Source organism: Syngnathus leptorhynchus, chromosome 9, assembly GCF_054491065.1.
Source record: "Syngnathus leptorhynchus isolate UIUO chromosome 9, UIUO_Slep, whole genome shotgun sequence".
Classification (NCBI taxonomy): domain Eukaryota; kingdom Metazoa; phylum Chordata; class Actinopteri; order Syngnathiformes; family Syngnathidae; genus Syngnathus; species Syngnathus leptorhynchus.
This window is the reverse complement of record NC_141203.1, coordinates 3,272,142-3,284,703: the sequence shown is the minus strand read 5'-3', so window position 1 is coordinate 3,284,703 and position 12,562 is coordinate 3,272,142. Positions and strand designations below refer to the sequence as shown.

Genomic DNA, 12,562 nt, shown 5'->3' with positions numbered 1-12,562 from the left:
CATGAGCCGTGAGAGATGAAACGGCGTTGTGATCGGATTATCTCTCGGCCTTAATCTCGATATGTCATCTGCATGCATGTGGTCCACCGGGGGAAATTATAATCCCGGAAAGGGGCGCATGCATCGAACCGGATGGTGGAGCTGCCACCAAAAAATTATACATTAACACAAAGAACCATAAGAGTTATAGCTCGATGTATTGGTGTTACAGGTCACTGGCCTTAATGTGGATTGATAACATGCATTGATTCCATGAATGGTCATATTAAGCAAAGCATAGAAGGCTCACTGAGGTAATCCACAACAACAGCTGGTTTGGTGCTGTGGGTGGGAGAGCAGATTTATGTGATGACCAGAAGCCTTATCGGGAGAGACGCCTGCACACGTGAAAGAAAACGAAATATAAATAATGTGGATGTGCTCCCCAAGTGCTTCAGGTTATTTTCCTTCTTTTGTTGCTTTGACTGCAGCCCAGTGGCCTATACAGTGAATCTCATCTTGTGTGTCGGAATGTCTTTTACATTAACACCTTTCATTTGAATTATTCTCGAATAATAACATGAGGTGTACGTATTATAAACACCTTTCTTTTCAGGTCTTCCAAAGCCTTCAAAGGGTGAGTGGTTTTACATGATTTTAGTTTTATTATACAGTTTTTTGTTTATGTTAATGAAAATGTGTCCATGGATAGAAAATATATTTATATAATTTTTTTACGAATGTATTTTCAGAATAATCTAAAAATCTTCATCAATAAATGATATCACATGATTTAATGTAATGATATTTTTGTAATTATGTTTTTAAAGAAATGTTAAATCATAGATATTTTTGTTTCCATAAATTCAAATTTTAATTATGTGATTAAGGCAAATAATGAAAAAAATGCTTTTAACAAAATATTAAATCATTTTCACTGAATACAAATATTGCCAAATTACTATATAAAGTATGTATAATATGCATATGTACATATACAAATCTAGTATATACATGAAGATATGATTGTTTTCTGAAAGCATTTTTCCAATATAAATTGTGTCGAAATATGCTTACCTGACCTATATAGCCCACAGCGAAGATATAAACATTTAATGGTGAGAATGTGGAGGAATGTAACATTTTACATGTGTTAGTAGTTGTAGCAGTAGATTTTTTTTTGAAATTTCTCTTTTAGAGTGAGTGTGAACATTCATTCCTGCCCTGTTTCCAACTACGAGCTTACATTACCCCCCCTCCACACACACACACGCACACGCACACACACACACTCCTCCTCCACCACCGCATCTCCTCCCTCTCTACCCCCCCTCCTTTACTCTCATTTCTGGGCCCAAAATCAGGTTAGTGTTTTATAAGGAGCTTAGCGCAGAAGGCCACAGTGTGCTCCTAATGTAATAGAGTATCTCTCCTCTCTCTCACACTCCCTCCCTCCCTCCCTCCCTCCTTCTCTGTCTCATTCTATTCTGTCCTCTTTTTTGTGCATGTGCATGTCCCACCATAGAATGACCTTCTCCCTCTCTCGCTCTCTGGCACTCACTCCGCCTTCCCTCCTCCCCCTCCTGTCTCTCTGCAGATGTGGACGACAAACCTGCAGGTTTAAACAGGACAGGACGCTGACAACACAACTTGGGGGACAACTGACACCTGAGTCCTGGGTTGACTCGCGGTATGTCGAGGTACTTTTGTTTTTGAGTGTGTGTGTGTGTGTGTGTGTGTGTGTGGGGGGGGGGGGGTCTGCTGTGACATGTGAAGTCTGTCATTGAGATCATCTAAGACTTGAAAAATTATCTTCTTGCTTCATGCTTGTGTGCATGACCACACATATATGAAATTAACTTTAGGTCTGTTTTTTCATCCGGGCTCTCACGTGTTTGTCAACACGACAAATGACACAAGAGGTGCAGTCTGGACTTTGCTTTTATGAGCTGACATATCTCGTCTTTATCGCGATACGAGTGTTAACAACGGCACTAACAGCCGGACTGCTCGATCCGGAGCAAGTGTGTGATGCACACAGCAAGAAAGTACAGAAATGACTAAAAGGGAAGCAGCGTTGCATCAGTGTTACACCTGGATGATTTTATTTTAGCTCCTTGTAAATACAGTGGTACCTTGAATAGTGAAAAATGTCTGAAACAGACTGAGTTAGACTGTCTTTGAAATTTGACACCACAGAGAAGAAAGTTGTGTTAACAACCCTGCCAAATTTGAGATATAGTGACTCTCATAATTATTGGTACCCCTGGTTAAGATGTTTCAAAAACCTTAAATTTGTTTTCTATGGCAAAAGCCTTTTCTCACTGAAAATTGCAAAAATTCCCCAGACACCAACTCCACTAAAAACTGGGGAGGGGGCTAGAGGAGAGGGCCCAGGTCGCTGGATAATTTAGTGTGCAAAGAGGAATGGTCTCTTTCTGTCATCTTCCAAAGATTATAGGAGAAGATTAAGCATTGTGTTGATGGCAAAATGGGCTTCGATGTGAAAGAATTACTTCTTAATGTTGTCCATTCTCCCACTTGTATTTAATTTTCCTCTTTGTTTAATTTTGGGCCTGTATTACTTACTTTTAAAATGTTTTTTTTTTTTTTATATAGAAGTTTAGGAACACATCGTGATTATGGACATCACTGCACAAAAATATTCAAGTATGCAGAATAAAAGTCAAAATCATAAAAACATCAAGCCCTTTTCACATGATGTGGGTGTTTCCGCTATATTTGTTGGAATCACAACTCTGGAACACAAAAAAAATGCTACTTTGTCTAGCATTTTCCTAATCTGTTTCAATCTCATCTGCAGGTGTACCTAATGTAATGAACTGTGAGCGTGCAGTCTTCTTATTAAAAGGACAAAAGGGTGCACACTCCACCCTCTAACAGCGAAGGTTGGTCCCGTTCTTGATAAGAACAGTAAACCTTTGAACTGCAAGTCCGTGCGTCACATTTCAGGGCTTATTGCGTGGCTTACTTATCTGCAAACAATATTATATTTTTTTTCCCCCTTGTGAACTGGTCCTTGTTGACTCTTGCCATCTGGACTTTTGTGCAGACCAGTTTGTACAGGGAGACAAATGGAGGCTTCCTCGGCGTATACAGAGGTGTGCGCCGAAGATACTTCAGGTGAGATTATCGAGCAATCTATCAAAACTAGCATACTATGTGCATTGCTTCAAGGCGGGAAGTGTCTTTATCGTTGCTTTTACACAAATACTTGGGTCTTTGGAGAGCCTCGCCCATCCATCAAGTGGGAAATTATTTTAGCATCCAAATTGAAAAATGTGTCAGAAAGAAAGATTTCAGCATGACTGTAAAATTTAATTGTGTTTCTCTATCCAAAGATGAACAGAGTTGTAGTGTTGTTGAATGTACAGATGAGCTAAGATCATTATGAGCCATACGTTGGATAAGCGGCCCATAAAACATTAAACTTTTTTTTTTTTTCATTCATATGGTTCATTCAGACGGCAGGACATTGAATGTTGGACAGAGACTTCCAAGACTCAACTATTTGTGCACAAACATTGAAAAGACAGTTCAAAACATGTCAGTATATTTTTTAGAACCACCAAAGTCCAGAGTAAAGTTTCCTCGGGCTCGTCTGTTTTTGAGAAGCAAGCGAGCAGGCGTGGAGTTCAGTGGCAAGTTCAGCCAGTCGGCCAGTGACATCCTTGCAGGAAAGGCGCTGGGATCCGAGGATGATTTGGCGTGAGTATGATGGCTCAAAATCTAGAGAGGACCTGAAAGAAAATGTGCTTTGATTTTGATGTTTAGTGGGTAAATTAGTAAGACTGAAACAATAGTCATTGCTTTTAAAAAGAAGAAAACATTCATACGTTTTTAGAAGTATCAATCTCTCGCTCTCTCTGTCCATCTGTCTAATCTATTTGCAATTATATCAATAAAGTATCTATCTATCTATCTATCTATCTATCTATCTATCTATCTATCTATCTATCTATCTATCTATCTATCTATCTATCTATCTATCTATCTATCTATCTATCTATCTATCTATCTATCTATCTATCTATCTATCTATCTATCTATCTATCTATCTATCTATCTATCTATCTATCTATCTATCTATCTATCTATCTATCTATCTATCTATCTATCTATCTATCTATCTATCTATCTATCCATCCATCCATCCATCCATCCATCCATCCATCCATCCATCCATCCATCCATCCATCCATCCATCCATCCATCCATCCATCCATCCATCTATTTATTTTTGAAGAGTTACTTTAATATTTTCAGCTCAGCCTTGACACTAAACAGGAAGGAAAATAGATGGGTCTTGTCTCATAGATTGGTGCATCATCTATTTACACTGTAGATGCCCCCAGGGAATTATGGGATCTCGAGCGCTCTCCCACGACAGCATCTTCTGGGCCGACCAGGTGCAGACAGATGACAACAATGAGCCAGTCAGGGTGTTATCCCAGGAGAACGTCCACAGCAAAATCAAAGCTTTGCAGGTAAAGTTTCTTTTCTTTTTTTTAAAGCGGAGGCCACAACTCAGCGCTGCTGCATTTTCAGGTAAAGCTTCAGCAGCAGAAGATGCATCTGGGACCGCCTCCTCTTGTTCTGCCCATCAGGCGACAAGAAAATGGGGGTAGCAACTCTAATGAGAGCCTTGCTTCTCACAAGAGCCCTGAATTTTCTACTGTGGATGTTCCAACCCATGGAGCCCTCAGAAAGGTGAAAAAGGCTATCAGTTGAAATTGATATCAGTTCCAGGTTCAAACCGACAAAAATAAACGTTGTAATTATACTGGCAATGTTGGAAGTACAAATTTTCTAGTACAACAATAAAGCTATTAGCAATTAGCATTTTAGAACACGGCAACTCAGTTATTCAGTCATTTTTGTCTTCACAGGTGGTATCCCAGCCAAGCTCACACCCACTCTCCCCCATCTTCAAACCTCCAGCATCCAAATCTGTGGCCGCCACTACCCCGTCTCCAACGTTCAACCCATTTGGTCCCGCTGTCACTTCTCCTGGCGAGTTCCCGTTGGACTTTAGCGCTCCGGCCCAGTTCACCCCTTCCTTGGACACGTCTGCTGCCCGGCATCGTATGTCCATCAAGCCCCGCAACCAGAGGGTCAGCACCAAGAGGAGGGCGGCTGAAGTGAGTGGTCCTCTTTGCCACCTTATGCAATGTTACTTCCTCAATGTTTTGAAATATTAGCATTTCCTGAATGGGTTTATTGTTTGCTATGCGGGTCATCACCATCTACCTATTCTGTGCCAGTTTGGCCTAAAATAATCTTGTCCATTTTAACAGCCTGACGCTAAGGTGGATGACATGAACAACCATCCTGAACCTGTAACAGATGAACACGCTAAGGAGGAAGTCATGTTGGAAGAACAAGGCGGAATCAATGCTTCACAGCAAACCTTTCCAAAATCCACCCAACCCGAAGCGTTCCGATCGGAAGCCACTCTGAACCCTGCTTTACCTGGCAGATGCTCTCCCGTGTCCTCTCAAGAGCTTCAAGTGAAGCTTCAGAGGCGAGCACTTGTACTATCAAGCGAGAGAGCACATCCATATTCAGGGGATTCTGGAATTGAAAGAAAGACCCACAATAAGAGGGAAATCATCTCCTTTAGCCAGCTGTCCAATAGCTGTGCATCGGCGCTGTCCAGATCCGCAATTTGTCCGCAGGATGAAGCCGACGTAGACAGCGTGAGAGGACTAAAAAGACCAGGATCTGGATCCTTTCATTCCTCCATTACCTCTGCCAAGAGCCGCATCGAAGACAGACCGCGATCAGGCAGTTTTGTGGGAGTAGTAGGACAAGCGGGGTCCAGACACAAGGTAGGAGGACCAGTCGAGGACAGAACGTCAAGTTTGAGGCAAAGGGATGAGCGTAAGGATCTGCAGCCAGGAGGTAGGCCTTTTGCAGTGGGAAAACTTAGACAAGAGCAGAAAAGCTCAGAACATCCCTGGGAAAGGCGGGATAGTGCAAAAAATGTCGAAGGAGCTAAAGCCGTAGATGCTGTCCCATCGCAGGAAGTGGAGGGGGTCGTAGTGGCGACAAAGGTGGAAATCAAGGAGGAAGGAGAAGAAGAAGAAGCAAAGACCATGTTTGGTTTTAAACTCCGCTCCACCTCTAACTCCATGCGATTTTGGTCAGATGGATCTTCCAGGCGTCAGTCGATGAAGTCGTCGAGTGAGGAGCCAAGCGTTGGACTGAGAAGTCAAGAAAGCCGAGATAACGATAGCCTGTCCAAAAATGCTAATGTCGGAGATTTCACACAGACAGGTGAGTTTCTAGCCTAGTTTGTTTTAGGGGACCAAAACGCTACAAAAAAATGTTTGCCCTTTATATTCAAGTAAAAATAAATGACTAAATAACCAGCATGTATGTCATATATTTCTTTTTAATTTATCTCCACTCTACTGTTTATTGAAACTTTTGTTTGGGTAACAAAAATAACTGATATGTATTTTACCCAGGTTTGGGTTGCCATAAATCAGTAACATAACACTTTTTTTGTAAACCCTCATTTGAATGCAAAAATAATCCTACCAGGAATAACTGGTTTTACAGGTTTTTGGTTCCCTTTTTTTCTTTCTTTCTTTTTTGTCACCAGAATATCTCATCTGTATCCTAACTTTTTTGGAACCCTTTCATTTGGCTACTCTCCAAAATTGGTTTGTATCTTTTATTGCGGTATCAAAATAAAATTGGCCTGTATCCTACTTTTTTTCCCACTTTTTAAAAAATATTTGTCATTGTCATTAGATATTCCAACAACTGCTTCCATTTGTTTTGCCTCCACAGATCCAGTGCTCTCATGCAAGCCTGGCCCTCCGTCTATCTTTGAGGCTCCCACCTTACCAACAGACATCCAATCAACCTCCTTAAATCAGTCTCAGGAGCTTCAATCGACCCCGCAAACAAGTTCATCCGAGGTATCCTGGATGAGTCTGGCAATGGAAAAGACCAGAAGCCTCCAGCAGCTTTTTGCCAGACGGTTTCCGAAGGACTGCTCGAGTACGGCTCCACAAATACCAGAGCAGACACCAAATTCTGGTGAGATGTTAAATGAGAAATCTCAGTCTGTAAGATTACAAGAATGTGAGAAACCAGCACACGATGGCGGCAGCAGAGTCGCAACGGAGCACGGCGAATCATTCCAGAAGACAACAGTCAACACCTGGAAAGAACCAGAAGCGCCGCAATCACACGTAAAAACAAGTCAACCGGCCTTGCAAAGAAATGTGTGGACGAAATGTGGTTCTCCATCACGCTCCGCTGCTCAGTCGGACACCCCGTCTCAGTTTGGAACAGGGACGACTGTCACTCAATCACGAGCCCAGACTTCAGACCAGCACCCACTACCTTGGAGCCAACGAGGTCTCCAACCTACAGCACAGCAGCCCAAATATGTGGACCAGGGCAAATGTACAATGAAGGAAAAGGAGAGCCCCTCACTACTGGGAAACCGCAGCATTTTGGCCGGATCAGTTAGCGAGAGAGCTGCGTTTTTGGAGAGACAAGCAGAGTGGTGTTGTCCGCCTTTAACAAAAGGGGTTTGTACGTCTTTTCTAACCATCTTCCTCTCAGAAGTGGCAAACATACTCACGCTTGGTACTTAAGTAGAAGTTCACATACTTTTTCACATTGACATGACATTGTAAATTCCCAACATGGCTTGTACCACATCCCTATATCTCTTTTCATGATTCCCAATCTTCTTAGGTAGAGTTGAGGAAAGCGCAACTGGAAATCAAGACATCGACTGAAGCCCTCACACAAGGCAAAGACATAAAACCTGAAGAAGGGTTCAAACCTCCAGGTGTGGCAATTCCCAACTCTAATCTTTCTCTGAGGTAACTTTTGTGTTTTCTTCCAGAGTCCCAGAGCCCCATCCGAGTGCCTGACAGACCTCGCGAAGAGAAATGGATGCGCAAAAACCTGGGGTCCTCGCTGTCGCCTTCCTCGTCACCCATCCTGAGATCCACGCCTGACAGCGCTCAGCCTTCCTGGATGGAACTGGCTAAAAGGAAGTCCATGGCGTGGAGTGACAAGACCATGGACTGAGGAAATGTTTTATTCTTTAGTTCCCTAAGAATCATAGAACACTTACCTGTCTTTTTGAAAGCTGAAATGAAAAATTTGCCTCTTTTGAGGAGGTTTTATATAGTCACTGATACCACTACTACTTTGGATACATAAAATTCTGCCCAAAAAAGACAGCTCATCTTAAAGGAAGTCAGTCAAGATGCTCTAAAAGCAAATAAAAGTCTTCAGAGAAACTTGTGAAAGCGCAAAAATATTTCAACCACAGATGAATGGTTGTCAGTCTATGTGTGCCCTGCAATTGGCTTGCAGCCAGTTCAGGTGTTCCCTGCCTGCTGCCCGAAGTCAGCAAGGATAGGCTCCAGCACCCCCTGCGATGCTCGTGTGGATAAGCGGTTCAGAAAATGGATAATATAATGAATATAATAATTTCTGTATATTTGTAATAATTAACACATGTTCAATTGTTGCATTCCTTAAATGTAGTATGGAAACAGATATGGGAAAGCTGGTATGGGCAAACCACAATTTAGTGGATGACAAGGTAATAATAATAATAATAAAAAAAACTGTTAAATTCAAGTGTAATTTTTCCCAAAGGGTTGTGTATTGAACTGTACTATACTGTAAAATGTCCATGTTATTTGCCACTCCAACACTTTGAAATAAAGAATATTTCTGGATATAATTTTGATGTTACTTTTATCTTACATGTATAGAAAAAAATATTTCATATTACCGTTCTGAGTATCTGAATTATTATCTTCTGGCAAAATGGAGTGGATGAGTTTTGTTTCGACAAAAGTAATGGTTTGCCACCATCATGTGGCATGTCTGTGCCAAGGAACCACAACATCAATGGCAACATTTAAGGGGCTCTTCTGGTGCTGGTCTCTCGTTCTGTCCCACCAGACTTTCTTCAACAATATTTTGGCTTTTGAGTTTTACAGGTTGATGTAGTACCCGAATATGCCAAGAGGGGGAAGCTGTTGCTTTATGAAACTATTGGATAAGCGACTTCTAGTGAAGGCAGCCATTGCTCATAAAACTCATGAGGCCCACTTTTTACTTAACCCTGCCAGTGTTGGCCAACATTCTGACCGCGTGTGCAGCCTACACTTTGAGGAGCTCCGTCTCCTGGGCAGTCTCCTCCAACGATGTGGTGGAGGACGCCGACCTGTCGGAGGAGGTCGCCCCGTCTTTGCTGGTGGACGGCGGCGGGCTGTGGAAGCAGGCGTATCCGGCAGGCATAGATGAGACTCCCGGGGAGAAAGTGAAGCCAGAGGGCGACTCTAATGCGGCGGCGCAGAGCCCCGCTCGCCTTTTTTCCTATCGGACGGAGAAGGTGCAGGTGGCGAGGGGTGGGCCTCCCCCGCACCAAGAAACGGCAAGAACCGCCAGATACATTGCTCACAGCAGCGATTGGGGTTCCCTCGCCACCATTTCTAGCCAAGACAAGGTAACATACGCACGAGTTAATGTTCACTTCAATATACAAAATGCATAAATAATACTATTCTAAATGGCACTGGATAAAAATAAAGTACCCACCGAAAAGCCGTCCTTCTTAAAAACTCTCCGTCCCTGGGTGGGCTCGAACCACCAACCTTTCGGTTAACAGCCGAACGCGCTAACCGATTGCGCCACAGAGACTGTGTCGTTACGAGACATGTCTATTCTAGATTGGTCATCGAGTAATGTGGGATTGCTCCAAAGGAAAAGGCTATTTGATAAATATTCATTGGGTCAAAGTGACGTCATTCTAATGAGTTACACATGATTTTTATTTGTGTGTGTTTTGCTAGATCAAAGGTCTTCCCTTTGGGAACATTTTCTCCGTCAGTGATGGACCATTGGACAACAGCACAGGCGTCATCTATTTTTATATGACGCCTATGGACAACACAGTAACCGACTTGAAAATGAATCCTTATGCTTCCATGACTTTCTCAGAGGCCGAGAGTGATTTCTGCAGGCAAGCACACGCTAGTCCACTTCTGACCAATGCTTGCAGTTAGTGTAAGAGTGAGGTGCAATATTCAATGACTCTTGTATTAGCTCTCTTGATTGTAACATTCTCTTTCCAGACAAATGATCTATGAGGCAGAGGACCCCAGATGTGCTCGACTCACGCTTACAGGCAAGATGGTGGAGGTGGCCCCAGAGGAGCTGGCCTTTGCCAAGGAGGCCATGTTCTCCAGGTAACGAGCAAACATCCTTCACATTCAGTGGTGACTTAACTCAAAACATTCATACCAAGGCTTTTTTCTCATATGAAATGAATGAAAATGCCTTTAAATCATTCTAGCTGCTGCCCCCTCCAACCCTCCCAAAATATTTTAACTTGTTTTTTAATGAGGGAAACAGCAGTATCTTACTTTATAGAAATACGACAATAATAAATCAATAAAATACAATGTAAAGGATTGAACAATGTGTGATTGTGATTTATTTATTTTGCAACTTCCTCTGTTGCTCATCCTGGCCATCAGGGGGCAGTATTAATACATAGTACGTACATAGAGGCATGAAGAAAGGACAATCACGACTGAGTAAACTGCAGTAAGAAAAAAACAATTCAAAGCGAGGGAGTGGGGTTATGTATTGTTATTGTTGCAAATACTGTAATATTTTTATATAATTAATTATGTGTAAATAAAAACAAATAAAAATAAACATATATAAAGAACATTGTATAAATGAATAAAACAAGTAATCACAAAATAATGAAAATAAATTAAAATTAATTAAAGGATTGTGAAATTTTTGCACAAGGTCCAACATGGCAACTAAATTTAACTTTGTGAATTTATGTTTATGGGGTATATGAATTTTTGTCATTTGAACTTCTTTTTGAATGTGTGTTTTCTTTTCATTTTACTTACGTATTTTGTTCCCTTGTCATCGTGTTTTGCACTGATTTACTATGATTTATGAATGTGTTTTTGTTTTTTTTCTGGGGGGGCTGACTTCAAGTAGTTAATCAGAGTTCATTCTTGTTATGGTAATATAAATCTCATTTGTGGTAATGAAGTATTTGGATATCAACACATTTTAAAATGTCACTTTTCTTTGTTCCAGGCATCCAGTGATGGCAAAGTGGCCCGTGGGACACAAGTGGTTCTTCATGAAGCTGGAGCTGATCCAAGTGTGGCTGCAGGACTGGATAGGAGGCACGTCGCTCATTCCTCTAGAAGAATACTTCAAAGCTTCCCCTTTTTAAGAGTCGCAGCATTATGAAAAAGAAAATTCTCATCTAAGGGACACAAATCCAATTCTGTCAAATTTTCAATTTATTGTGCTACGGTGAAGGTCGCCAGAATGTAAAATGGAAGTACTAGTAGGAAGGGAACACTCAAGGATCTTCTGTCACAGAAGCCTTGATCTTCTGCTTTCTTGTCGTCCTCCATAATCATGTTCCTTCATTAAATGCATAGCCTACTTGGACTTTCTGCTGAGGGGTGGGGGGGGACTCTCAGATTTTATGCTGCGGGGCTTTCATAAGGAATTGGTTGGGATCCTCTGCTGCTGCCATTTGCGGGGCTACTGTTGCCATCTGAATCCACATTACATAACCACAGCCACTGGCAAACATTTTCTGGTTTTGATGTGGTCATATGTGGTTTGGTTTTTGAAAATAATATATGTATCCGAATCATGTTAAAGGAATGCATACAATTATTTTGAATACAGTTGCTCTTCTTTGGATTTTGTATTCAAGTCATTACAAAATAAGGAGTCTGAATACACTCGTAAATGTAAAATGTAGATGTTGCAATGTGCAGCATATTTTTTCGACACCATAATTTGACACACAATTTTCAACACCCGCAAAACATTATACGCCTCAATACAAACTAAGAAATGTGAGTGGATTTGAATGTGACTGCTACACCTGAAACAATTGGAGAATGTAACCTATGCCCGAAATAAAACCACAATATAATTCTTTCATTACCGCAAGATTCGCTTTCATCGAGTCCAAAAATAAACCTGTTATAACACAACCCAGCGATACTTCGCTCCCCCATTGGAAAGAATAGAGATATAGATATCGTATACATAATAAGTCAAAATGAAACTTTGGGCGCCCTCGTTGGAAGGGAAACCGCAACCAAATTTGCACAATAGCGTTTGGCAGGTTGTGTAGTACATCAAATGGTCACTGTGCGGCGCCACAGGACACTGTAGTCCCAGTCACTCGTGGCTTGTTGGAAAACAAAGGTTGCGCTTGGTCACACAAGCAGTACTTCCTGAGAAATCATTTTAATAGTTTATTAGCCCATTAGACAATAGGAAAACCCCTCAACAATTTTCACGCAGCTATATAGTTTATTTTACCTCTAGCAACTCTCACTTTCATTTCTCAAATGACATGCATAAAAAAAACAGTGAGCCGCCACCATCCTGTGCTATACTTGTACTTTTACCTAAGTAAGAGCTTTCAGATTTTTTTTCTTTTCCTTATGTACAAGAATTACATATATTCTCACATGTGTTTGGTGAAATTTGTCATGGT

General features: G+C 41.5%; 2 protein-coding genes, 1 long non-coding RNA gene and 1 other non-coding gene across 7 annotated transcripts; 2 read left to right on the top strand and 2 right to left on the bottom strand.

Annotated features, from left to right (window-relative positions):
- The first annotated feature begins 1,578 nt into the window (after window positions 1-1,578).
- On the top strand, window positions 1,579-8,720 carry cracdla (cracd like a). Of its 4 annotated transcripts, XM_085921191.1 has the most exons (11): window positions 1,579-1,669; window positions 2,804-2,888; window positions 3,053-3,123; window positions 3,564-3,708; window positions 4,346-4,487; window positions 4,549-4,710; window positions 4,890-5,141; window positions 5,298-6,279; window positions 6,802-7,553; window positions 7,723-7,819; window positions 7,877-8,720. In XM_085921191.1, exons 3-11 carry the CDS (start codon window positions 3,075-3,077, stop codon window positions 8,062-8,064), a joined length of 2,769 nt encoding a protein of 922 aa, XP_085777317.1. In that variant the 5' UTR covers window positions 1,579-1,669; window positions 2,804-2,888; window positions 3,053-3,074; the 3' UTR covers window positions 8,065-8,720. The 4 variants fall into 4 exon arrangements, with proteins under 4 accessions (XP_085777317.1, XP_085777315.1, XP_085777314.1 ...); XM_085921189.1 differs by having other exon boundaries at window positions 2,804-3,123; XM_085921188.1 differs by lacking the exons at window positions 1,579-1,669; window positions 2,804-2,888; window positions 3,053-3,123 and having other exon boundaries at window positions 3,256-3,708; window positions 7,723-7,780.
- On the bottom strand, window positions 8,460-9,813 carry LOC147050633 (uncharacterized). Its single transcript, XR_015067320.1, has 2 exons — window positions 9,595-9,813; window positions 8,460-9,488 (listed from the first exon to the last, which is right to left on the bottom strand). It is a non-coding gene; the product is annotated as an uncharacterized LOC147050633 (long non-coding RNA).
- On the top strand, window positions 9,036-11,997 carry creg2 (cellular repressor of E1A-stimulated genes 2). The gene is made up of 4 exons (XM_085921199.1): window positions 9,036-9,502; window positions 9,849-10,018; window positions 10,131-10,244; window positions 11,125-11,997. The coding sequence occupies exons 1-4, from the start codon at window positions 9,095-9,097 to the stop codon at window positions 11,264-11,266; spliced, it is 834 nt and encodes a 277-aa protein (XP_085777325.1). The 5' UTR covers window positions 9,036-9,094; the 3' UTR covers window positions 11,267-11,997.
- trnan-guu (transfer RNA asparagine (anticodon GUU)) lies at window positions 9,623-9,696 on the bottom strand. Its single transcript has one exon. It is a non-coding gene; the product is annotated as a tRNA-Asn (tRNA).
- Window positions 11,998-12,562: the final 565 nt, after the last annotated feature.